At 51.9% G+C, this 26,624-nt stretch overlaps 1 protein-coding gene across 18 annotated transcripts in view; it reads right to left on the bottom strand.

Moving 5' to 3' along the window:
• Positions 1 to 26,624, bottom strand: part of RAP1GAP2 (RAP1 GTPase activating protein 2) — a 291,369-nt gene that overhangs the window by 206,191 nt on the left and 58,554 nt on the right. Inside the window, exon 1 of one of the 18 annotated variants that reach the window (XM_034941270.3) lies at positions 25,987 to 26,124. The exons of the other annotated variants lie outside the window; for them this stretch is intronic. Within the exon in view, the coding sequence (XP_034797161.1) occupies positions 25,987 to 26,039 (53 nt within the window). The 5' untranslated portion in view covers positions 26,040 to 26,124. Of the gene's footprint in view, positions 1 to 25,986; positions 26,125 to 26,624 lie in introns of those variants that run through there. 18 annotated transcript variants of the gene reach the window in all.

Here is a 26,624-nt window from a genome sequence, read left to right as displayed (position 1 = left end):
AGGGTCTCACTCTGTCACCCAGGCTGGAGTACAGTGATGAGATCACAGCTCCCTACAGCCTCAACCTCGTGGGCTCAAGCAGTCCTCCCACTTCAGCCTCCTGAGTAGCTGAGACTACAAGCACCTGCCACCATGCCCAGCTAATTTTTGTAGTTTTTGTAGAGATGGGGTTTTGCCACGTTGCCCAAGCTGGTCTTAAACTCCTGGGCTCGAGCCATCTGCCCACCCCAGCTTCCCAAAGTGCTGGGATTACAGGTGTGAGATACCACCTCGACCAAAATGGTCCTTTCTCTCTTGAAGTTATTTCTCAGGAGGTGGGTGTAGGTGACAGAAACTGTCTCCAAGGTCAATCCTCTTCCCACCCAACTGCCAGACTCTAGGCCTCTCAAGGGACCCAGTTCTTAGAACTTGTTCCTGGGTTTGAGATTGGCAGACAAAACCCCTGAACTAGCGCAAGGAGAATTGGCTGGCTCAGTTCCTTCAGCAAGGGAAATGCATTTGAGCTTTAAGCTGTGGCTTCCCCCAGGGGCCCTCAGGGCAGAACTTACATCTTAAGAACTGGGATAGGATGAAAATCTAAAGCCAGCCTCTTAAGATGGGTCTGGGGAAGTCAGTGTGGTCAATCCCACAGCCAACTCTCTAGCCACCTCTCTGGTCAGTAAAGCCCTCTGGAGGGCTTTTGAAAAGGAGAAGGTCGAGGTTATTCTCAGCAAAAGACCGTGCTGCAAAGACACCAGGCGGGTGCAGGAACTTCAGAGGCCGAGAGTCCACCTGACTTACGGAGGACAGTGCTTCTCTGGGCGGAGGGTACAGCACGCAGGACACAGCCGGAGCAGCTCAGAGGGCTGGAAATCAGGGAATGCAACCACAGCAAGGAGACAGGATGCTTCACCCAACAGACAAGCAACATGTACACTCCTACTAGTGGCATAGCAATTGGCAGGCAATTTGCAGTATGATGAAATAGAAAGTCACCTACCCTAACACCCAGCAATCTCACATCTAGGATTCACTCAAGTCTAGAGAAACACTTTCATGTGTAGACAGTCAACTATGAGGATGTCCACTGTGGCACTTTTCATAAGAGTAAAAACATATCAAGAACAGGCCAGGCGCGGTGGCTCACCCCTGTAATCCCAACACTTTGGGAGGCTGAGGCGGGTGGATCACCTGAGGTGAGGAGTTCAAGACCAGCCTGGCCAACATGGTGAAACCTCATCTCTACTAAAATACAAAAATCAGGCATGGTGCTGTGTGCCTGTAATCCCAGCTACCCGGGAGGCTGAGGCAGGAGAATCGCTTGAACCCAGGAGGCAGAGGTTGCAGTGAACCGAGATTGCACCACTGCACTCCAGCCTGGGAGACAGAGCAAGACTCCATCTAAAAAAAAAACAAATTATCAAGAACAACCATTTACAGGAGAAACAGATAAGCAGGGTGTGGTATATTTGTAAGCTGGACCCTAAACTGTGATTAGAAGGAATGAGCTAACTGTGTATATATGGACATTGATGGTTACTTAAGGTACATGTAAAAATACTGGTTTGTTTTTGTTTTCGTTTTTTTGAGACAGTCTTGCTCTGTGACCCGGGCTGGAGTGCAGTGGTGCGATCTCACTCACTGCAACCTCTGCCTCCCAAGTTCCAGCGAGTCTCCTGCCTCAGCCCCGCCTCGAGTAGCTGGGACTACAGGCAAGCGCCACCACGCCCAGCTACTTTTTGTATTTTTAGTAGAGATGGGGTTTCACCATGTTGGCCAGGCTGGACTCGAATTCCTGACCTCGAGCCATCGCCCGCCTCGGCCTCCCAAAGTGCTGGGATTACAGGAGTGAGTCAATGCACCTGGCCAGCCACTGCACCCAGCCCTGTTTAAATATCTAGAAAAATATGTAGCAAACTCTGAACAGTGGCTACTCTGGGGAGGAGAGAAAGGGAATGTCACTGCTGGCCATAGGAGACTTTATCTTTTTTTTTTTTTGGGATGGAGTCTCGCTCTGTCGCCCAGGCTGGAGTGCAGTGGCGTGATCTCAGCTGACTGCAACCTCCACCTCCCGGGTTCACGCCATTCTCCTGCCTCAGCCTCCCAAGTAGCTGGGACTACAGGTGCCCGCCACCACACCTGGCTAATTTTTTGTATTTTTAGTAGAGATGGGGTTTCACCGTTTTAGCCAGGATGGTCTCGATCTCCTGACCTCGTAATCCGCCCACCTTGGCCTCCCAAAGTGCTGGGATTACAGGCATGAGCCACCGTGCCCAGCCAAGACTTTATCTTTAATGTTCTGATTGTTTTAAGGAAAATGATTTGGGTTTTTTTGGGTTTTTTTTGTTTGTTTGAGACAGAGTCTCACTCTGTCACCCAGACTGGAATGCAATGGCGCGATCTCAGCTCATTGCAAACTCCGCCTCCCAGGTTCAAGCGATTCTCCTGCCTCAGCCTCCCGAGTAGCTGGGATTACAGGCACCCACCACCAAGCCCATCTAATTTTTGTATTTTTAGTAGAGACGGGGTTTCGCCATATTGGGCAGGCTGCTCTCGAACCCCTAACCTCGTGATCCGCCCGCCTCAGCCTCCCAAAGTGCTGTGATTAAAAGCGTGAGCCACCATGCCCAGGCTGTTTTTGTTGTTGTTGTTGTTGTTGTTTGAGACAGGGTCTCACTCTGTCACCCAGCCTGGATTGCAGTGGCATGATCACAGCTTATGGCAGCCTCAAACTCCTGGGCTCAAGGGATCCTCCCACCTCAGCCTCCCCAGTAGCTGGGATTACAGGTGTGCACCACCACACCTAATTTTTTTTATTTTTAGTAGAGATGAGGTTTTGTCATGCTGCCCTCCCACCAGGCTGGTCTCAAACTCCTGGGCTTAAGCAATCCACACACGCTGGCCTCCCACGGTCCTGGGATTACAGGCATGAGCCACCATGCACAGCCAAAAATGTATTCTTATATTACTTACGTTATACAAAATTAAATTTCTGAAAGGAATCATCAGTCTCTAAAATTAAATCCACACCGTTAAATACTACACAGTTATTTTTAAAAGGAGGGGGGCAGAGGCAGCAGCAGCTCTCAGTGGTCAGACAGGAATTATCCAGAGAAAAAGGCAAGATGTAAAACAGTGTTTTGTAGGATATTACCTTTTATTTAAGAAAAAGAAATAAGAGGCTGGGCACGGTGGCTCATGCCTGTAATCCCAGCATTTTGGGAGGCTGAAGCAGGCAGATCACCTGAGGTCAGGAGTTCAAGACCAGCCTGGCCAATGTAGTGAAATCCCATCTCTACTAAAAATACAAAAAGTAGCTGGGCGTGGTGGCAGGTGCCTGTAGTCCCAGCTACTTGGGAGGCTGAGGCAGGGAATCCTTGAACCCGGGAGATGGAGGTAGTCCCAGCTACTCGGGAGGCTGAGGCAGGAGAATCCTTGAACCCGGGAGGTGGAGGTTGCAGTGAGCCGAGATCGCACCACTGCACTCCAGCCTGGCAACAGAGCAAGACTCCATCTCAAAAAAAGAAAGAAAGAAAAAGAAAGAGGGAAGGGGAGGGGAAGGGAGGGGAGGGGAAGGGAGGGAAGGGGACGGGAAGGGAGGGGAGGGGAGAGGAGGGAAAGGGAGGGGAGGGGAGGGAAGGGAAGTGTAGGGAAGGGGAGGGGAGGGAAGTGTAGGGGAGGGGTGGGGAAGGGAGGGAAGGGGAGGGGAGGGAGGGGAGAGGAGGGGAGGGGAAGGGAGGGGAGGGGAAGGGAGAGAAGGGGAGGGGAGGGGAAGGGAGGGAAGGGAAGGGGAGGGGAAGGGAGGGAAGGGAAGGGAAGGGAAGGGGAGGGAAAGGGAAGGGGAGGGAGGGGAGGGAAAGGGAGGGAAAGGGAGGGAAGGGGAGGGGAGGGGAGGGAAAGGGAGGGAAAGGGAGGGAAGGGGAGGGGAGGGAGGGGAGGGGAAGGAAGGAGAAGGGAGGGAGGGGAGAGGAGGGGAGGGGAGGGGAGGGGAAGGGAGGGAAGGGGAGGGGAAAGAGGGGAGGGAAAGGGAGGGAAGGGGAGGGGAGAGGAAGGAAGGGCAGGGGAGGGAGGGGAAGGAAAGGGAGGGGAGAGGAGGGGAGGGGAGGGGAGGGAAGGGGAGGGGAGGGGAAGGGAGGGAAGGGGAGGGGAGGGGAAGGGAGGGAAGGGGAGTGGAGGTAAGAAAAGGATATGCTCATCTTACATGTGAATAAAGAAACACTGGAAAGAACCTCAAAGTGAATTTCAGAATGTAGGGACAGGGTGGATTGGAGTACAAGCAAATCTTTCTACCATATATATTTTTATATCATTTTGGTTTTAGAACCAACCATGTAAATACATTTACTGTTCAAAATCTTTTTTTTAGTTTTTTTTTTGTTTTTTTTTTTTTTGAGACAGAGTCTCATTCTGTCGCCCAGGCTGGAGTGCAGTGGCGTGATCTCGGCTCACTGCAACTTCCACCTCCCAGGTTCAAGCGATTCTCCTGTCTCAGCTTCCTGAGTAGCTGGGACTACAAGCGCTCACCACCACGCCCAGCTAATTTTTGTATTTTTAGTAGAGACGGGGTTTCACCATGTTAGCCAGGATGGTCTCGATCTCTTGACCTCGTGATCTGCCCGCCTCGGCCTCCCAAAGTGCTGGGATTACAGGCGTGAGCCACCACACCCGGCCATCTTTTTTAATTTTTTGAGACGGAGTTTTCCTTTGTCGCCCAGACTGGAGTGCAATGGCACGATCTCCTCGGCTCACTGCAACCTCTGCCTCCTGGGTTCAAGCTATTCTCCTCCCTCAGCTTCCCGAGTAGCTCGAATTACAGGCGTGCACCACCACACCCAGCTAATTTTTTTGTGTTTTTAGTACAGACAGGGTTTCACTGTGTTGGCCAAGCTGGTCTTGAACTCCTGACCTCAAGTGATCCTCCCGCCTCGGCCTCCCAAAGTGCTGGGATTACAGGGTCCTGTTATAAGGTGCTAGACTTCCCACCCAGTGGGAGGCTTTAAGAGAGTAAACTCTTACTTACATTCAACAATAGTGTATTGTACACTTAAAAGTCTGTTAAGAGGGTAGAGTTCATGTTATGTGTTCTCACCACAATAAAATAAAATACTGTAAACTTTAACTTTACAGGAAAAAGTAAAGTAAAATAAAGAGACTGCCAGGTACGGTGGCTCACAACTGTAATCCTAGCCTCTCGAGAGACTGAGGCAGGAGGATCTCTTGAAGCCAGGAATTCGAGACTAGCCTGGGCAACATGGCAAGATCTCATCTCAAAAAAAAAAAAAAAAAATTTAAGAGAGAGAGACCAGGCTCTTAACCACCATGGTGCTCACAGACCAAAGCTAAGGACCCCTCAACCTGCAGCCCTAACTCTGACATCCGACAGCCAGGAGGCCAACACCAGGCTCTGGCCAGCTTAGTCTCCCCTGAGAAATAATTCACAGAGCACGGAGTATAGGGCAGAAGCGTACTTCTGTTGACAAAAATGACTCTTTCATAACAAGCCCTTCGGTGAGCTCTTGTGCGGCTGTTCTGTGCCATCTGCTTTGCCATCCAGTTCTCCCTTCTCAGTTCAAGCCCTGATTGCACATGAAGACAGGGCTGCCTGCTAGAGGGGCTGGAGGTGAGCAGGGCATGGCACTGGGAGGTGGGTCCATGGGCTCCAGGAGAGAAGGGTCGCTGGGACCATTTTCTACCAACGGGGTCACGACCCCAGCCCCAGCCCTTTATGGAGATCTGAAGCCATGGGAAGGAAGGGTAGGCAATGGGATGAGAAACAGCACCTTCCTGATCCTAACTCACCATCCGCTCCATCTGAGCTACATCAGGAAAGCAAGTAATTGGCCGGGCATGGTAGCTCAGGCCTGTAATCCCAGTACTTTTTAAGGCTGAGGCGGGTGGATCACCTGAGGTCAGGAGTTTGAGACTAGCCTGGCCAACACGGTGAAACCCCGTCTCTACTAAAAATACAAAAAATTAGCTGGGCGTGGTGGCGGGTGCCTGTAATCCCAGCTACTCAGAAGGCTGAGGCAGGAGAATCGCTTGAACCTGGGAGGCAGAGGTTGCAGTGAGCCCAGATCGTGTCACTGCACTCCAGCCTGGGCGACAGAGCGAGGTTTCCCAAAAAAAAAAAAAAGAAAAAAAGCAAGTAATTAATCTTTGAGACAGGAACCTGCCCCCTCAGGGAGCAATGAGAGAGGGAGGAGAAGAGACCAAGGGAGCAGAAAGAAAAGCAAAGACACAGATACCCAGAAACCGGGAGGGAAGTCACCTCTGGAGAGGGAGCAAGCAAAGAAACACTGAAAGCAAGACCCGTTGGGGAAGAACAGCCAGGAAACCATTACAACTGCTCTTCTGCCCCCGGCCAGGGCTTATCTCCCCAGAGGGTGGAGGTAGAGCCTGTGATGAGCCCACAGCCAGAATCACAAACCTGAGGTCAAAGAACCCGCGGCCCCACCTGCTCTCCCAGCCATGCCCGGGCAGTCCTGGGCCAACAGTGCCACCTGCTGGCGGACGGGGAAACTGTGTTCCCATCCACCTGCTCTTCCCGCCGGCTCTTCAGGGGCCTCCTTCCTCATCTTCACACCTGCCAAGCCTGTTCCCACCGCCTGGAATGCTCTTCCCCAGACAGCTTCACACTGGCTCCTTTTCTTCCTTCGGGTCTTCTTCAAATGCCACTTCTTTTTTTTTTTTTCAACTTTCACTGAATTTAGGGTAAGTCACTGGGCATTGCTAGGAAATTGCAGTATTATTTTTGTTTGTTTGTTTCTTGTTGTTTTTGAGATGGAGTCTCACTGTTGCCCAGGCTGGAGTGCAATGGCGCGATCTCGGCTCACTGCAACCTCCGCCTCCCAGGTTCAAGCGATTCTCCTGCCTCAGCCTCCCGAGTAGCTGGGATTACAGGCGTGCACCACCACACCCTGCTAATTTTTGTATTTTTAGTAGAGATAGGGTTTCCCCATGTTAGCCAGGCTGATCTCGAGCTCCTGACCTCAAGTGATCCGCCAGCCTTGGCCTCCCAAAGTGTTGGGATGACAGGCGTGAGCCACCGCACCCGGCCCACGATAAGTTAAATTCTAAGACCCAAACTAGTTTTGGTCAAGTGCTCGGCTCATCTCACGCTTGCTCATCTCACGCTTGCGGGCCCAGGGACGGCCTCTTGTGGCTCCCCCACCGGGAAGGGCTGGCCGGCGCAGTAGCTGGCCTCCAGCCTGAGAGCCTCTGCCACGCTCCCCCTGGGCCCCCACCGTCACTGGCGTGCCTGCTGCAACCCATCCTGTATGAACCCTCCCCCTTGTTTTTCAAGGGGATTTTTTTTTTTTTTTTTTTTTTTTTTTTGCTAATAGGAAGCTGATAAAAAGCAACCAAAGAGATGCTGACCAGATGGGATGAATGAGATCCCAGTTCCCAGTCAGAGCTCAAACTGGCTGGTGCCGGGTGGGCTGGGAGAAGAGCTTGGGGATTACAGGCAGGTACCACCACGCCCGGCTAATTTTTGTATTTTTAGTAGAGAGGGGGTTTCACCATGTTAGCCAGGCTGGTCTCGAACCCCTGACCTCAGGTGATCCACCCGCCTTGGCCTCCCAAAGTGCTGGGATTACAGGCATGAGCCACCGCGCCAGGCCTCAAATGTCCCTTCTATGGAGAGGCTCTTCCTGACCACCCACCCAGGGTAGCCCCCTTCCCCCAGCCCCGAGCCCCACCCTCATCACCTCACTGTTCTATTTCCTTCACAGGACTGGGCACTGTCTGAAACCATCTGCGTTCTTCATTCTGTTCTCATCTGCCTCCCTGACTAGAAAGTGCCACAAAACCCAACAGGGTCTGAATTGTCCACTTTTGTAGGACTCACACTCAGAACAGGCTTTGGGAATGAGAGCTGTTGCATGTGCGAGTGGGTATCCACTCAGCTGAGCTCTCCTGAGCTAAAGAGCCCAACCACACACACCCCTGGGACGATCCACAAGCTCCTCAAACGCACCACACTCAAGGCCGAAGGCATCATCTTCTCTGCTACAAGGCTTCCCTCCTGCCTCACCCACGTGACTACTTTGCAAATCCCCCAGATGTGAAACCCCCATTTCCATGGGACTTTCTCATTCTTTCTTTCTTTCTCTCTCTCTTTCTTTCTTTCTCTCCTCTCTCTCTCGAAACGGAGTCTCGCTGTGACACCAGGCTGAAGTGCAGTGGTGTCATCTCGGCTCACTGCAACCTCCCATTCCCAGGTTCAAGCGATTCTCTTGTCTCAGCCTCCCAAGTAGCTGGGACTACAGGCGTACGCCACCACGCCCAGCTAATTTTTATATTTTTAGTAGAGACAGGGTTTCGCCATGTTGGCCAGGATGGTCTCGATCTCTTGACCTCGTGATCCACCCGCCTCAGCCTCCCAAAGTGTTGGGATTACAGGCGTGAGCCACCGCGCCCGGCCGGAAATCCTCCTTTCATGCTGCACGTGGGCTAGACGCCTGGGCTCAGGATTCACCTATTTAGGACCCTAGCCTGGCCCTCCCCTCCAACCCCAGCCAAGAGGACATTCAGGCCCCACCCCTCCTCAGGAGCACAGCAAGCATCTCCTCCCTTCCGCAATCCATCCCCAAGGCTCCCAAGGCCGCCTTCCCAAGTCACCAAGGAGACAGGCGGTTCCCCCATCCCACTCTTCCAGGGCGCCCGTCATCTCGCCGGCAACACACTCAGAGCCTCCCCGAGCGGACCCCATCCTCGCCTCTGGCTGTTTCCTGCCACGTCCCTCCATCCATTTCGAGAGCCTGGCTCACCGCTTCTCAAACAGCTCTACACACTTCCCCACCCACCCCCAGCCTTTGCCCTTACTGTTTCCTCAGTGTGAAATGCCCCCTGCAGGCCAGGCATGGTGGCTCACGCCTGTAATCCCAGCACTTGGGGAGGCCGAGACGGGCAGATCACGCACGAGGTTAGGAGATTGAGACCATCCTGGCTAACACGGTGAAACCCTGTGTCTACTAAAAATACAAAAAAAAAAAAAAATTTGCTGCGCGTGGTGGTGAGTGCCTGTAATCCCAGCTACTCGGGAGGCTGAGGCAGCAGAATCGCTTGAACCTGGGAGGAGGAAGTTGCAGTGAGCCGAGATGGCACCACTGCACTCCAGCCAGGGCGACAGAGCAAGATTCCATCTCAAAAAAAAAAAAAAAAGAAAGAAAGAAAGAAAAAAGAAAAAAAATGCCCCCTGCAACCTTCTCTTCCTAGGGATTCCTTTTCAACCTTCCAGCGCCGCCTCCTTCAAGAAGCCTTCCCTCATTCCACCAGGAAGAATATCTCTATTGGCACTGCCTCATGCTTTGCAGATGACTGTTAAATGTCTGTTTCCTCCGGAGACTGTGAGTTCCTTGGATGCGGGCACCAGACCCTCTTCACACCTAAACGCTCTGTCTTCAGTAACAGCTGCAGTCACGAGCACTAACTCTGCACCAAGCACCATGCTAAGTGCTTTTCCTATGTTAGCTCATTTCATCCTCAAACATCCCTATGAGACAGGGACGCTCCTTATCTTCACTTTCCGGATGGGAAAACAAGCTCAGAGAGGTTCAGACGGTTGCCCAAGGTAACCCCAGCAGTGAGTGGCAGAGCCAGGATTCAACAAAGGGATCCCCGGCTCCTAAAACAGAGGCGGCTGGCTACAAATAGGAGCTCAATGAATATTCATCAGATAAACAAACAGCTTCATTTCTCCTGCCTCTGGCCTCGGTGCTGTCAACAGCTCAGTCAAAGCGTGAACATTCATGTTCTTGCTTCCTGTATTCCAATTCTGACCCAGTTCCAACAGCAAAGTTTCTTCTCTTCCCTTCTCCCTCCTCTTGCCCAAATCATGAGCCAAAAACAACCCTGCGGAGACAGGCTAGAAAGATGCTGTTGCTAGGCCTGTGTTTGAAAGGGAAGATGGGACTAGGTGTGGTGGCTCACACCCATAATACCAGCAATTTAGGAGGCCAAGGTGGGAGGATCACTTGAGGCCAGGAGTTCAAGACCAGCCTGGGCAGCATAGCAAGACCCCCATCTCTATAAGAAACATTTTAAAAATTAGCCAGGTGTGGTGGCACATGCCTGTCATCCCAGCTACGCAGGAAGATTGCTTGTGCCATGAGTTCAAGGCTGCAGTGAGCCACAATTATGCCACTGCACTCCAGCCTGGGGGACAGAGCAACACCTTGTCTCCCAAAAGAGGAAGTGGTGCAGGGAGGCAGCATGATACGTTTTGGGGTAAAATTGGACATTGTACAGAGGCTTCCCTCAAACAGTCCAGGTGCTTCCTTTCGAACCACCACAGGCATCTCCAGCCACCGCCTCCTCCTCTCTGGCCAAGCCTCTGCTTCTACTTAGTCAACAGAATTTGTGACCCATATGCTATTTCTTTTTTTTTTTTTTTTTTTTTTTTTTTTTGAGACAGAGTTTCGCTTTTGTCACCCAGGGTGGAGTGCAATGGCGCAATCTCGGCTCACTGCAACCTCCGCCTCCCAGGTTCAAGCGATTCTCCTGCCTCAGCCTCCCGAGTAGCTAGGATTACAGGCATGCACCACCATGCCCAGCTAATTTTTGTATTTTTAGTAGAGACAGGGTTTCTCCACCTTGAGGCTGGTCTCGAACTCCTGACCTCAGGTGATCTGCCCGCCTCGGCCTCCCAAAATGCTGGGATTACAGGCGTGAGCCACCATGCCCGGACTTTTTTTTTTTTTTGAGATGGAGTCTAGCTCTGTCACCCAGGCTGGAGTACAGTGGCACAATCTCGGTTCACTGAAACCTCCGCCTCCCGGGTTCAAGTGATTCTCCTGCCTCAGCCTCCCAAGTAGCTGAGATTACAGGCGTGTGCCACCATGTCCAGCTAATTTTTGTATTTTTAGTAGAGACAGGGTTTCACCATGTTGGCCAGGCTGGTCTCGAACTCGTATTCTCAAGTGATCCATCTGCCTCGGCCTCCCAAACTGCTGGGATGACAGGTGTGAGCCACCACGCATGGCCCATGTGCTGTTTCTTTTTTTCTTTCTTTTTTTTTTTTTTTTTTGATGCAGTCTTGCTCTGTCACCCAGGCTGGAGTGCAGTGGCACAATCTCAGCTCACTGCAAGCTCTGCCTCCCGGGTTCACGCCATTCTCCTGCCTCAGCCTCCCGAGTAGCTGGGACTACAGGCGCCCGCCACCACGCCCAGCTAATTTTTTATATTTTTAGTAGAGACGGGGTTTCACCATGTTGGCCAGGATGGTCTCGATCTCCTGACCTCGTGATCCGCCCGCCTCGGCCTCCCAAAGTGCTGGGATGACAGGTGTGAGCCGCCGTGCCCGGCCCCATGTGCTGTTTCTTGTTCAGTCGTGTTGCTTCCCATTCTGCTTGCTTAGTAATTGCTCCACAATTGCTCTGCACCCTTTCCCGCTGCCTTATTGGTTACTGGCCACTCAGGGCCACTCACTGATTACGTAGCTGCCTCTTTTGACCTTGAGTCAGGAATGCAGCCACCTCTTCTGACCTTGACTGGATGTGTGTGTGAGCTGTGGGTTCTGACGGCCCAGCCGGAGAGAAGCGAGTGGCACACTTTTCTGGAGGGCCCAGAGAGCCCACGTTACGCCATGCGTCCAGGACCACCTCCACTGCAGAGACGATAGTGTATGCTCAATACTCAGAGTGGGCTAAGAATTGATGGTCAGGTGCCCAGAGGAAGACAAAGGCAAAATGGCTTTTCAATGAAACTAGAATCCTAACAGTTTTTCTTTCTCAAACACTTACAAACTCCTGAACCTGCGCTGTTTGGGGGCGTATGTCGTGCAGACGTTGCTGGGGCTCCCCTGACAAAGGTTGGGTTCCAGTTCATTCTGAGGCCCTTAGGCCCCGTGGTGGGAGACCAAAACCCCACAGGACACCAGGACACAGCCCTCCCAGGCAAAGTGGGGGCCCATTGACTCCCTGGCCGATAGGGCTTCAAAAACAGTATCTGGACATCCTGGGTTCCAATGTCAACAGAGAAAATGTCAGGGATCAGGTATCCAGAAGCCAGCCCCATGCCACCTGCCATCTCCATGACACCCCAATCCTCTGCACCCATCTCAGCCACCCATTTACAGCATTTTTCACTTTACCAAGAGACTCGCCGCAGGGCTGTGCCTCACCCCAAGGAAGCAGCACTCCCTGAGTAGCTGAAATTACAGATGCGCACCACCACACCCGGCTACTTTTTGTATTTTTAGTAGAGACAGGGTTTCACCATGTTGGTCAGGCTGGTCTAGAACTCCTGACCTCACAGCTGCCTCGGCCACTCAAAGTGCTGGGATTGGGGGGAGTGGGGAGGGATAGCATTAGGAGATATACCTAATGTTAAATGAAGAGTTAATGGGTGCAGCACACCAACATGGCACATGTATACATATGTAACAAACCTGCACGTTGTGCACATGTACCCTAGAACTTAAAGTATAATTTAAAAAAAATTTCCCCAAAGGAAAAAAAAAAAAGTGCTGGGATTATAGGCGTGAGCCACCTTTTTTTAAAAAAACAAAACAAAACAAAACAAAACAAAAAAAACAGGGTTTTACTGTCCTCCAGGCGGAGTACGGTGGTGTGATCATAGCTCACTGCAGCTTCCCACTCCTGGGCTCAAGCAATCCTCCCACCTGACTCCCAAGTAGCTGAGACTACAGGCACATACCACACAACACCTGGCTAATTTTTTTTTAATTTTCTTTGGCAACGAGGTTTCACCATGTTGCCCAGGCTGGTGTTAAACTCCTGGGCTCAAGTGATCCTCTGGCCTCAGCCTCCCAAAGTGCTATGATTACAGGCGTGAACCACCGCGCCCAGCCTAACAGCTATTTTTGTTGCTGTTATAATGGCAATTGGCAAAGACCGTGTTTGTGCCTTTTGGGGAACTGTTTCTGAGTGTGAATGAGGCTGTATGTGTGACCCTGGGTGACCCTGCGTGGTCATGTCTCAATGGTACATACCTGTGTGTGTGTGTGCGTGAATGCAAGAGACACCAGGACCCACGACATATTATGCTTGAACCGGGTGCTGACCATGGGATTGGGCAACCCTGGAGGTGACAGTTCTGTCTGCACTGTCTGCCCAAGGAGGCAGGAGCTGCATCTGAAATCCTCACTGCCCCAGACACCAGCTTGCCGCCTCCTCCTCCTCAGCACCACCCGGTGGCACTGGCTTTATGCGGTTCAGATGCCTTCTGGCCTGGGGGTCCAGGGACGTTTCTGCAGTGCGTAATCCATCATAGACAGCATAGACTCTCTGGGCTTGTCCAGCCCTTGGAAGTCCTCCAGGGGAGTCTGGACCTCATTCTCAACCAGCGCTGTCCAGTAGAACTTTCTGGGATGATGAAAATGTTCTGTAATGTTCTGTATCTGCGTTGTTCCCTATGGTAGCCACCAGCCACGTGTGGCTACTGAGCCCTTGAAATGTGGCTAGTGCAACCGAGGAGCTGCATTTTTAATCGTACTTAATTCATTTAAATTTAAAACGCCACACTTGGCGGGGCGAGGTGGTTCACACCTGTAATCCCAGCACTTTGGGAGGCCAAGGCGGATGGATTGCTTGAGACCAGTTCAAAACCAGCCTGGGCAACATGGCAAAACTTCATCTCTACAAAAAAAAAAAAAAAAAAAAAAATACAAAAATTAGCCAGGCATTGGTGGCAGATGCTGTAGTCCCAGCTACTCCGGAGGCTAAGGTGGGAGGATCGCTTGAGCCTAGGAGGTGGAGGTTGCAGTGAACTGTAAGTGTGCCACTGCACTCCAGCCTGGGCAACAGAGCGAGACTCCGTCTCAAAAAAAAAAAAAAAAAAGGTGTAAAGAAATACATCAGAATGATAACATTTTGGGTGATGGGTCATATTTTTATTTTTTAATCTCTATTTGTACATATTCTCTAAATGTTCTACAGTGAGCATGTACTATTTTTATAATCAGGAAAAGTGCTATTTTTAAAGAGGGGAAAAAAGAATGTAGCAATATATGGAAATGCTTGTGACACAGAAAAAGGGCGAAGAGAAGCGCATCCCTGGGCCTGTGGAGAGGGACTCGAGGGAGGCTCAGACACAGCGATCTGACAGTGGAGCCATGAGGGTTTCCATGCGCTTATTCAGAGATCTGTTCATGTTTGTATAATAAAGAATAAAGTAATAGGCAGGATGCGGTGGCTCATGCCTGTAATCCCAGCACTTTGGGAGGCCGAGGCAGGCAGATCAAGAGGTCAGCAGTTCGAGAGCAGCCTGGCCAACATAATGAAACCTATCTCTACTAAAAATACAAAAAAAAAAAAAAAGATTATCCGGGCATGGTGGTGGGCACCTGTAGTCCCAGCTACTTGGGAGGCTGAGGCAGGAGAATTGCTTGAACCTGGGAGGCGGAGATTTTAGTGAGCCGAGATCGTGCCACTGCACAGAGTGAGACTCCATCTCAAAATAAAATAAAATAAAATATGCTCCTGTCACTCAAATCAACATGAAAATCAAACATCAGCGAGGACGTGGGGAATGGGACTCTCATAGAATCATAGAATTGGCAGGAGTGAAAATACTAAGTCCTCTTTTTTTTTTTTTTTTTGAGACGGTGTCTGTCATTGCTGCCCAGTCTGGAGTGCAGTGATGAGATCTCAGCTCACTGCAGCCTCTGCCTCCCGTCTTCAAGTGATTCTCCTGCCTCAGCCACCCTAGTAGCTGGATTACAGGCACCCGCCACCAAACCTGGCTAATTTTTGTGTTTTTAGTAGAGATGGGGTTTTGCCATGTTGGCCAGGCTGGTCTCGAGCTCCTGACCTCAAGTGATCTGCCCGCCTTGACCTGCCAAAGTGCTGTGATTACAGGCGTGAGCCACCGCGCCCAGCCTAAGTCCTCTCTTGAGGGCAATCTGGCAGCATCCAGTAAAGCTGCGACCCAACAGCCCCACCTCTAGGTACCCCTCATGACCTCACACAAACGCACAGAGGGCCAGGCAAGGGGAAAGCCACTGCCTGCAGCATTGCTTGCAATATCAGAAAATGGAAACGACCTAGGTGTCCAGCAAGAGGGGATCAATGGGGGATACAAAAAAAAATGTGATCTATTTGTACAAATTAATATGCATGGCACCAAAAAGAAAAAACTAGGCCAGAAGTGGTGGCTCCCACCTGTAATCCCAACACTTTGGGAGGCCAAGGTGGGAGAATCATTTGAGCCCAGAAGTTTGAGACAGCAAGATGGTGAAACCTCATCTCTACAAAAATTTCTTAAAAACTTAACCAAGCATGGTGGTGCATGCTGTAGTCCCAACCACATGGGAGGCTGAGGTTGGAGAATCACTTGAGCCCTGGGGGTGTTGAGGCTACAGTGAGCCAGGATCACACCACCTTGAGCAACAGTGAGATCCTGTCTCAAAAAAAAAAAAAAAAAAAAAAGGAGAAAGAGAGAAGAAACTAGATCTATCACCAGGCACTGAGGCTCATGCCTGTAATCCCAGCACTTTGGGAGGCCAAGGCAGGTGGATCATCTGAGGTCAGTAGTTCAAGACCAGCCTGGCCAAAAAACCCCGTCTCTACCAAAAACACAAAAATTAGCTGGGCATGGTGGCATGCACCTGTAATCCCAGCTACCCAGGAGGCTGAGGCAGGAGAGTCGCTGGAACCTGGGAGGCAGAGGCTGCAATGAGCCAAGATTGCACCACTGCACTCCAGCCTGGGTGACAGAGCAAGACTCCGTCAAAAAAGAAAAAAAAAAGTGTGTGGTGGCATGCTCCTGTGATCCCAGCTGCTTGGAAGGCTGATGCAAGAGAATCACTTGTACCCAGGAGGCAGAGGTTGCAGTGAGCCAAGATCCTGCCACTACACTGCAGAAGAGCAAGACTCAGTCTCCAAAAAAAAAAAAAAAGCAAGCCATGGTGGCTCACATCTGTAATCTCAGCACTTTGAGAGGCAAAGGCAGGCAGATGATGAGGTCAGGAGATCGAGACCATCCTGGCTAACACGGTGAAACCCCATCTCTACTAAAAATACAAAAAAAATTAGCCGGGTGTGGTGGCAGGCGCCTGTAGTCCCAGGTACTTGGGAGGCTGAGGCAGGAGAATGGCGTGAACCTGGGAGGCGGAGCTTGCAGTGAGCCAAGATCGCGCCACTGCACTCCAGCCTGGGCGACAGAGTGAGACTCTGTCTCAAAAAAAAAAAATATATATATATAGACTTTACAACCATGTGGACAGACACACATGCGGAACGATAATGGTAATATATCCATCCTGTGTCTGCTACATCCCCTCTCTGTTCTAGGCACTAGACATGTATAAACTTACTCAATCTCCAAAACAACCCTTGCAGTAGGTTTCAGGCTTTGCTATTAGTCCAGTTTCAAAGATTAGAAAAGGGAGGCATGGAGAGATGAAGGAACCTGCCTGAGGTCTCACAGCTGCTGCGTGTCAGAGCCAAGATCTGAACCCAGGCAATCTAGCGCCAGAATGCCACCTCACGCAAATTCAAAAGGATGTCAGGTATGTCCATTTTTAATGCACACAAAAACTATAAATGTTTCTAGATACCTGTGTATGAATGTGAAAGCATTAAAAATGTGGGCTGAGGCCGGGCACGGTGGCTCACACCTGCAATCCCAAAACTTTGGGAGGCCAAGGCAGGTGGATCACTTGAGGTCAGGAGTTCAAGACCAGCCTGGCCAACATGGTGAAACCCCATCTCTACTAAAAAAATACAAAAATTAGCCGGGCGTGGTGGCACGCACTTGTAATCCTAGCTACTTGGGAGGCTGAGGCAGGAGAATTACTTGAACCGGGAGGCGGAGGTTGCAGTGAGCCAAGATCACACCACTGCACTCCAGCCTGGGCAACAGAGTGAGACTCCATCTCAAAAATAAATAAATAAATAAATAAATAAATAAAGTGGGCTGAGAGAAAACACAAAATTCCTGCTAATGGTAGCCCCTATGGATGGAAGAAATAGAGGAACGGAGGCAAGCAGAAATGATGACCGGAACTTAACTTTATGTGTGTGTTTTATTTCTTTAATTTTAAAAAAAGCTAAAAAAATTAAACATAGAGGCCGGGCGCAGTGGCTCACGCCTGTAATCCCAGCACTTTAGGAGGCCAAGGAGGGCGGATCACGAGGTCAGGAGATTGAGACCATCCTGGCTAACACAGTGAAACCCTGTCTCTGTTAAAAATACAAAAAATTAGCCAGGCGTGGTCGTGGGCACCTGTAGTCCCAGCTACTCGGGAGGCTGAGGCAGGAGAATGGCATGAACCTGGGAGGCAGAGGTTGCAGTGAGCTGAGATTGTGCCACTACATTCCAGCCTGGGCGACAGAGCCAGACTCCATCTCAAAAACAAAACAAAACAAAAAAAATTAAACATAGAGGCCAGACGCAGTGGCTCATGCCTGTAATCCTAACACTTTGGGAGGTTGAGGCAGTTGGATTGCCTGAGGTCAGGAGTTCAAGACCAGCCTAGCCAACATGGTGAAACCCCGTCTCTACTGAAAATACAAAAATTAGCCAGGTGTGGTGGCGGGCGCCTGTGATCCCAGCTACTTGGGAGGCTGAGGCAGGAGAATCACTTGAACCAGGGAGGCGGAGGTTGCAGTGAGCCGAGATCATGCCACTTCACTCCAGCCTGGGCGACAGAGTAAAACCCTGCCTCAAAAAAAAAAAAAAAATTACACATCGAATTGCCATACGATCAGCAACTCTGCTCCTAAATAGATGCCCAAAAGAATTGAAAACAGAGACCCAGATATTTCCACACCTACGTTCACTGTGGCATTATCCGCAACAGCAAAAAAAAATCGGAAGCAACTCAGATGTCCATCAGTGAACGCATGGATAAACAAAATGTGATACATGCAACAATGGGATATTATGCAGTCTTAAAAGGAAAGGAAATTCTAGGCCAGGCATGGTGGCTCACCCCTGTAATCCCAGCACCTTAGGAGGCCGAGGCAGGCGGATCACCTGAGGTCAGGAGTTCGAGACCAGCCTGGCCATTATGGCGAAACCCTATCTCTGTCTCTACTAAAAATACAGAAATTAGCCTTGTGTGGTGGTGCACACCTGTAATCCCAGCTACATAGGAGGCTGAGGCACGAGAATCGCTTGAGCCTGGGAAGTGGAGGCTGCAGTGAGCCAAGATCACACCACTGCAATCCAGCCTGGGCAACAGAGCAAGACCCCATCTCAAAAAAAAAAAAAAAAAAGGGAAATTCTGACACACGCTACAACATGGATGAACCTTGAAGACATTATGGGAAGTGAAATAAGCCAGACACAGAAGGACAAATATTGTGTGATTTCACCTATACACAGTTCACCGAGCAGTCAAATTCATAGAAACAGAAAGCAGAATGGTGGCTGCAGGGGGCTGTGGAGATGAGGGAATAGGGAGTTATTATTTAATGTATACGAAGTTTCAGTTTGGGATGATGAAAAACTTCTAGAAATAATGGTGATCATTGCACAGCATTGTAAATGTACTTAATGTCACAGAATGGTGCACTTAAAAATGGTTTAAATGGTAAGTTTTATAATATGTATATTTTAACACGGTTTTTTAAAAAGACTTTGATGTAATCCCAGCACTTTGGGAGGCCGAGGTAGGTGGATCACCTGAGGTCAGGAGTTCGAGACCAGCCTGGCCAACATGGTGAAACCTCATCTCTACTAAAAAATATAAAAATTAGCCAGGTGTGGTGTCGGGCGCCTGTGATCCCAGCTACTCAGGAGGCTGAGGCAGGAGAATCGCTTGAACCCGAAAGGCGGAGGTTGCAGTGAGCCAAGATCGCGCCACTGCACTTCAGCCTGGGCAACAGAGTGAGACTCCGTCTCAAAAATAAATAAATAAATAAGAGGGTTTGATGAAAATGAGACAAAATGTTAACAAGTGTCAATTCTGAGTCATGAGTACTCAGAGGTTTGCATGTCATTATCCTAAGAAAAAACAAAACAAAACAAAACAGCACCTCTGTATGGTCAGCAATGTGGAAAAAAGGACCTTAGCAGGCAGGATGCCCCCGGAGCCGGCTCGGGCCTCTTCCAGCTCTTCCCTCCCCTGCCTAATTTTACCACATTATGGTTGCTATGGAAACAAGGGGCACCTTGGGCTCCCAGAGCTCAGCCCAGGTGCTGCTAACTCGAGGAATAAGGTCAGAGTGTGAATCAAATAAAAACCCGCTCGTCTGGGCCTTGTGTACACACACGTCTGCCCTTCTGACCACGTCCAGCCAGTGACTGCGTCCATGCATGTACCACAGGGATGCTCCCTGTGCACGTATCTGTCCTCAGCAGGCAGGCCTGGGTCCCGGTACACAATGCTCAGTGTGCCTGTGTAGGTACGCCTGCAGGCACGAGGGCACATCGCACAGTTACACCTGTGACCGCACAGCCCAGGGCTATTGTTAATATCGGAAATGGGGCCGGGTGCGGTGGCTCACGCCTGTAATCCCAGCGCTTTGGGAGGCCGAGGTGGGCGGATCACCTGAGGTCAGGAGTTCAAGACCAGCCTGGTCAACGTGGTGAAACCCCATCTCTACTAAAAATACAAAAATTAGCTGGGCGTGGTGGTGCACGCCTGTAATCCCAGCTACTCAAGAGGCTGAGACAGGAGAATCGCTTGAACCGGGGAGGCGGAGGTTGCAGTGAGCTGAGATTATGCCACTGCAATCCAGCCTGGGTGACAAAGCGAGACTCTGTCTCAATAATAATAATAATAATAATAATAATAATAATAATGTCAGAGATGTTAAGGCAGGTTACATGTGTTGAGCACTATGTACCAGGCACTCTGTTCCCATTTCACCTGGATAATCTCATTTAAGCCTCACAACAAGCGCACCCACGTGCAGGTACTGTTATTATCCTCAGACAAAGAAACTGGGGCACAGAGAGGTTGCACAGCCTGCCCCAGGTCACCCAGAGTACATGAACCTGACTGCTGGAGCTGCACTGTGGGGGAAAGTGCTTTAAACGGCACTGGTTCCCGTGCAGCTGTGAAGCCAGCTGCCTCATCAGCAGCACCTCAGCGCTGGTAACACACAGGTTTCCTGGGCCCCACCCAGGCTGATGAGGCAGAATCCCCAAGCCCCAGGGTGGGGCCCGGAAGCTACATTTTAACGCGGTCCCCTAGGTGACTCTGCACTGCAGCCAGGGTGGGCAGCCATGGGTCCAGCCTACATTCAGCTGCCTGACAGGGTTGAACAGGGCATGGCAGGGTGGGACAGGGGCTGTCCCTCCCGAGTCCCGTTCCCGAGCTCGTAGAACAAAGCTCCTCAATTCCACGGGGCGTCTGCTGGTGGCAAAGCACCGAAGAAAGGGGCAATGGCTGCCGTCAACCCTCCCCCCCAACACCCCAGGGCAGGGCTACAAAAGTCAGTTATGTGGCTTTGTGGTCTGCCAGGCACGGATTTCCGCCCACTCCACCCTCTCAGAATGAGCTGGGTGTTGAGGTTGCGGGGGGGGGTGGTACCACACTGCGGTAACCTACTGGTTCACAGCTCAACCCAAGGTAGGGAGCGGACAGCCACCTCACCTGGGTAACAGTGAGACAGCCCGAGCTGGGCACGCTAGAGGCTCCCACGGTCTCAGACCCCAAGTGGGGAGGAACTCAGACAGAAACCACCAGATCCCCACGGCGCGGGAGGAGCTGCATGTGACCTGAGGTTCCGGCTGCCCCAGGGGCACAAGGAAGAGAGCCTTCCATGCCGATGGGGAAGGGGCTGTGCGTGGAGGAAGCTGCGTGGAAGCTGGCCCTGGAAGGACGGGCAGGTTGTGGACCCTGATGCTGACAGAGAAGGGGCAGCAAAGGCATGTTCCCTGTGGGCAGAGCAGCACAGCCACAGGCGAAAGTGCCCGGCCACACACAGCAAGTTCCACCCTCGGGCTGCAGCTGAAGATCAAGAGGAGGCACGATTGTGAGAAAACAAAACCAGAACTGACAGAGGCACAGAGAGGTTAAGTAACTTGCCCAAGGTCACCCAGCTGGTAGAGTTAGGATTTAAACAGAGGCTGCCTGACTGCCAAGCCCACAAATGAATCAGTAAGCTGGGGTCCCCACTTGGTGTCCTTTGCCCCTTTTCTTCTGTGAATATTTGAGAATGCTGTCAAGGTGAACCTACTAGGCCTAGAACAGTAGTTTTCAACGGAGTCAGGGAGATTTTATACCACTGCCCCAGAAATAGAGCAACGTCTGGAGACATTTTCTTTTTTTCTTTTCTTTTTTATTTTTTTTGAGATGGAGTCTCACTCTGTTGCCCAGGCTAAAGTGCAATGGTGCGATCTCGGCTCACTGCAACCTCCGCCTCCCAGGTTTAAGTGATTCTCCTGCCTCAGCCTCCCGAGTAACTACGATTACAGGCACGTGCCACCATGCCCAGCTAATTTTTTGTACTTTTTTAGTAGAGACAGGGTTTCACCATGTTGGTCACGCTGGTCTCGACAAACTCCTGACCTCAGGTGATCCACCTGCCTGGGCCTCCCAAAGTGCTGGGATTTGTGAGTCACCATGCCTGGCCTGGAGACATTTTCATTATCACAGCGAGGGGTGGGTTGTGGGCATCTTGTGGATACAGGCTAGAGAGGCTGCGCAACACCCTACAACGCACAGGATGGCACCGTAAAACAAAGAGTCAGCCAGCCTCAAATGTTACCAGAAGCCCTGGCCCAGAGGGGCTCACACCCACCAGGAGCCCATTTTAACATCCAGCCTGACCTGAGTCATTGCCCAGCCACTGACGGTCACCACACTTGTGTATCCCTTGGGGAAGTGCTTCCCAGGTTTGGCTGCCTATTGGAATGAACGGGGGATCTTTTAAAAGTATAGTTGGGCACCGCAGCTCACGCCTGTAATCCCAGCACTTTGGGAGGCTGAAGCGGGCAGATCACGAGGTCAGGAGTTCGAGGTCAGCCTGGCCAACATGGCTACTAAACCCCATCTCTACTAAAGATACAAAAAATTATCTGGACATGGTGGCATGCACCTGTAATCCCAGCTACTCAGGAGACGGAGGCAGAAGAAATCGCTTGAACCTGGGAGGCGGAGGTTGCAGTGAGCCGAGATTGCACCACTGCACTCCAGCCTGGGCGACAGGGCGAGACTCCATCTCAAAAAAAAAAAAAAAAGTACTGATGCTGGGTTCTACCCTCCGACATTCAGATTTAATTGGAACTGGGTACAACCTGGGCATCAGAATTTTTTTTTTTTTTTTGAGACGGAGTTTCACTCTTGTTACCCAGGCTAGAGTGCAATGGTGCGATCTCGGCTCACTGCAACTTCCATCTCCCGGGTTCAAGCGATTCTCCTGCCTCAGCCTCCTGAGTAGCTAGGATTACAGGGAACTACCACCACGCCTGGCTAGTTTTTGTATTTTTAGTAGAGACAGGGTTTCATTATATTGGTCAGGCTGGTCTCGAACTTCTGACCTCAGGTGATCCACCCACCTCGGCCTCCCAAAATGCTGGGATTACAGGTGTGAGCCACTGCGCCCAGCCGGCATCAGAATTTTTAAAAGCACCTCTAGGTGAGACCAAAGTGTAGAAAAGTTTGAGAACCACCGTCCTGGGGGACGGAAGGAAGGAACAAACTATTTGCTGTGACCCAAAGACAGCCCCCCACCAGATGGGGGCTGGGGGTCCCTACACCAGCATCCTGGCATGAGAAGCCCATCAGAGTCAACACTATCAAGGTCTGCCTTCGGGCCAGGGTCTAGTAACAGGGAAGGCAGAGCTCGAGCCAGCTTGAGGGATGAAGAGTTAGTCACAGCTGGCAGAGACCGGAGGAGGAGGTTAATTAGCCTGTGTCACTGGGCAGGAGATAATGGGCCTGAACCGGGAGACAGGAGGAACCATCCCCCCATGACTCAGAGGCTTCTCAACCCAGTGACAGAAAAGAACTGGATCTGAAAGAGAGAAAAGGTTAATTGAGAGTCAGTTCAGTCTGTGAACAGAGCCGAAATGACCAGCCAGCTACTGAGGTCGGGGCAAGAGCACTGTTCTTGGGGATGACCTGGGGAGAGGGACTTGGGAGTCAGCCACAAAGAAACAAGAGCTGAGGCCTAAGGAGGTGAGCAGAGCAGAGGGTCCGGCTGACTCTGGTCTGCAGGGTAGGCTGCAGCCAGCTCTGTTCTTTAAAGTCTGCAGTTAGTTGTCAAGATTTTGTCTAAAACTCCAGATTTCCGGCCAGGCGCGGTGACTCATGCCTGTAATCCCAGCACTTTGGGAGGCCGAGCTGGGGGGATCACCTGAGGTTGGGAGTTCGAGACCAGCCTGGCCAACATGGTGAAACCTCGCCTCTAGTAAAAATACAAAAATTAGGCCAGGCGCGGTGGCTCACGCCTGTAATCCCAGCACTTTAGGAGGCAGAGGTGGGCGGATCACCTGAGGTCAGGAGTTCGGGACCAGCCTGCTCAACGTGGCGAAACCCTGTCTCTACTAAAAATACAAAAAATTAGCCAGAAATGGTGGCGCATGCCTGTAATCCCAGCTACTCGGGAGACTGAGGCAGGAGAATCACTTGAACCCGGGAGGCAGAGGTTGCAATGCACCAAGATCGTGCCATTGCACTCCAGCCTGGGTGACAGAGCGAGACTCCGTCTCAAAAAACAAAAAAACAAAAAAACACACACACAAAGAAACAGATTTCCAGCTGCTGTTATAAAATGGAAGATCCGCTAAGACAGGCCAGCATTCTTGCAGTGCCCAAGAGCTGAGGGTCCAAGTCAGAAAGCAGCAAGGATGGAGCTGATGGAGAAGCAGGAAAAGAACCAGGGGCCAGCATGTCACAGACAACAAGAGCAGCCCCTCACGTCCCGACCCTGCCCTGACCACCTCTGTGCTGTCCTATCGCAAGTTAGCAGCACCCCTGCTCAGGGTCTCAGCTTACTGATTTGTAAATAAGGAGGGTGAGGCCCATCGCCTCTAGCTGTCCATCCTCGTGTCCATGGGGCTCCTGCAGGGTGCCTGCAAAACCTGAACCCTTCCGACAAAGATCAGCCCAGGCAGGTGAGGAATCCCAAATATAGCTGCAGAGGCCAGGGTGACCAGTCAAGGGGAGGGAAGGGAAGACTCAGGGTGAAAAAGCAGCCTTCCAGTGTCTGCAGGGCTCTTAGTGGAAAGAGGGGTGAACCTTGTTGAATGGGGGTAAGTGGGGACGTGCGGGCCAAGGGTCAAGACTGGACCGAGCAATGCAGTTACAGAGATTCCAGATGAAAACAGCGGTCAGCTTCGAGCAAAGTTGTACTGCAATAAAGTAGGCATCCATACAAGGTAATGAGCTCACTGTCCCCACAGGTAACCAAGCTCAGCCTGGGTGACTAGTTGTAGGGGCACAGGAGATTTGCATAAAGACTAATTTGACTTTTGTTGGCCGGGCGCGGTGGCTCACGCCTGTAATCCCAGCACTTTGGGAGGCTGAGGCGGGCGGATCACGAGGTCAGGAGTTTGCGACCAGCCTGACCAACGTGGTGAAACCCCATCTCTACTAAAAATACAAAAATTAGCCGGGTGTGGTGGCGCATGCCTGTAATCCCAGCTACTCAGGAGGCTAAGGCAGGAGAATCACTTGAACCTGGGAGGCAGAGGTTGCAGTGAGCCAAGATCGTACCATTGCACTCTAGCCTGGGTGACAGAGCGAGACTCCATCTCAAAAAAAAAAAAAAAAAAAAAAAAAGGGTTGGGGGACAGGGGAGGGATAGCATTAGAAGATATACCTAATGTTAAATGACAAGTTAATGGGTGCAGCACACCAACATGGCACATGTATACATATGTAACAAACCTGCACGTTGTGCACATGTACCCTAAAACTTAAAGCATAATTAAAAAAATAAAAGACTAATTTGGCTTTTTAAATCTCAAGCCCTAAGATTCAAAGACTCCAGAGATCTGGGGGTCTCTCCTGAAGGTTCCCCTCTCCCTCTCCCAGCGCCCCCAGGGAAGGCCATCAGGGATTAGGTTCTGGACTCTGCCTCCCAGGGAGGGAAGGCCGGGGTGCTCCAGACAAAGCTCACAAGGTCCACATTTGCTCCCCTCGCCCTTCACCAGGGCCTCAGCCCTCTGTCCAACCCTAGCAACTCCTGCTCCACACACAGACCCCGGTCCCAGCATAGCCTCACCCAGAGCCTTCTCAGAGGCAGAGGAAGGAACTCCTGGGGTGGGGCGGGGGGGGGGTCCCAGCACAAGCCAGAGGGGCCACTGACAGCCCCTGTTGACACTCACATCCCCAACTCCCTGCTAGCTGCCCCAGAGGAGCCAGCAGGAGGAAGGGGATAGAAGGTGCCACCCCGCTCCCAGACACCAGCGTCGTCTCTGTACGGCCCCTGAGGGCTGCTTGGGCCCCTGTCCATCAAGAGCCTCTCCCGTGGTGGCTGGAGAGGGGTGTCCTGACACACCCACGGGTCTGCAGTGTGTAGACAAGAAGCACCAGGGGGTGCACAATCTGGGGAGGCACGAGTCTTTCTCCAGAGCCAAGTGGGAGCAATTCTTCCCCGGCCTTGGCCAAATCCAGCTCCCAGCGAGCCGGGCAGAGCCCTCTAGCCTCTTCCACAGGACCGTGAGTCTTCCCATCCAGGCCAGGCCAGCAGGCCTCTGGGCCTGGGGAGACCAGCGAGGAAGCCCAAGTGCATGGCCAGAGGCCTGGGGGTTCATGAGGACCCGGGGAGCTGAGTGGGGTGAGGGGGGCCTCCGGGGATGGTTGGGTCTCGGCTGGCGGGCCACAGGCCACCCGGTCCACATTTTCCTCTCCGGCGTCCTTGCCCATACCCTCACACTCACACGGTTAGCCCTGTCCATGGGACCCACAAGGACCATGCCACTCCACCAGCCACATGGAAAACACCCTCACGGGCTCCGTGAATAGGCAAAGCCCCTCCTGCCCACTGTCCCACACTCATCTCAGAAGAGCCCCAATTCCTGGTGCCTACTGGCCAGGGCTGCCAGCCGGCTCCCTGCCTGCCCATCAGCAGATACCCACAAGACCTGGCCAAGTCCGGGGAGCTGTGTGTCCAATGAGAAACCAGAACGGGGACTCACCAGGGCTTCCTGGGCATGGCAGGGACTGGCCAGGAGGAGGGCCAGGAGCACATGGGTCTTGGAGTCTGCAGACCTTGCCACCTGGCAAATGGTACCTCCAGGAGCAGCCCCGGTGCCTGGTAATGAAATCAAGCCAACCGCCGGCTAAGCGCTCGCCTTCCCTGCTTCTCCCTGCAGCCACGCACGCCCCGAGACTCCAGATCCCAAAACAGGCATGTTCATGGTTACCATAGGAACTCGCTAAAGCCAAAAAAGGCACCACATAGGCACCCACATGGGCCCTCAGCGCTCATGTCCACCTGCATGGGCGAGCGTGCACACACGCCTACACGTATCTGCACACACCCACACGCACCCACACACACCAGCACTGTCCTCAGGCACAGGGCCCATCCTGAAGAAATCAACGAACCAGAGTCTGCCACTCAAGACAGAAATGGGCACGTTCTCCTCGACCCACCTGGAGGGTATCTAACAGTGGGTTCTGTGGTGTGGCCAGCTGTCAGTCACAAGGGCGGCCACACCGGCCAGTGCTCACCTGGAACTCACCTGCCAAAGGCACCCAGGAGCCGAGCCAGGCCAGCGAAGGGACGCCGTGCAGCTGCTTCCCCGGCCGCAGACCAGCCCCCACGGCCCTC

The sequence above is a fragment of the Pan paniscus genome, chromosome 19 (assembly GCF_029289425.2).
Source record: "Pan paniscus chromosome 19, NHGRI_mPanPan1-v2.0_pri, whole genome shotgun sequence".
In the NCBI taxonomy this organism is placed as follows: Eukaryota; Metazoa; Chordata; class Mammalia; order Primates; family Hominidae; genus Pan; species Pan paniscus.
Note: the sequence above shows the minus strand (reverse complement) of the source record. Positions and strands in the feature narration are given on the sequence as shown.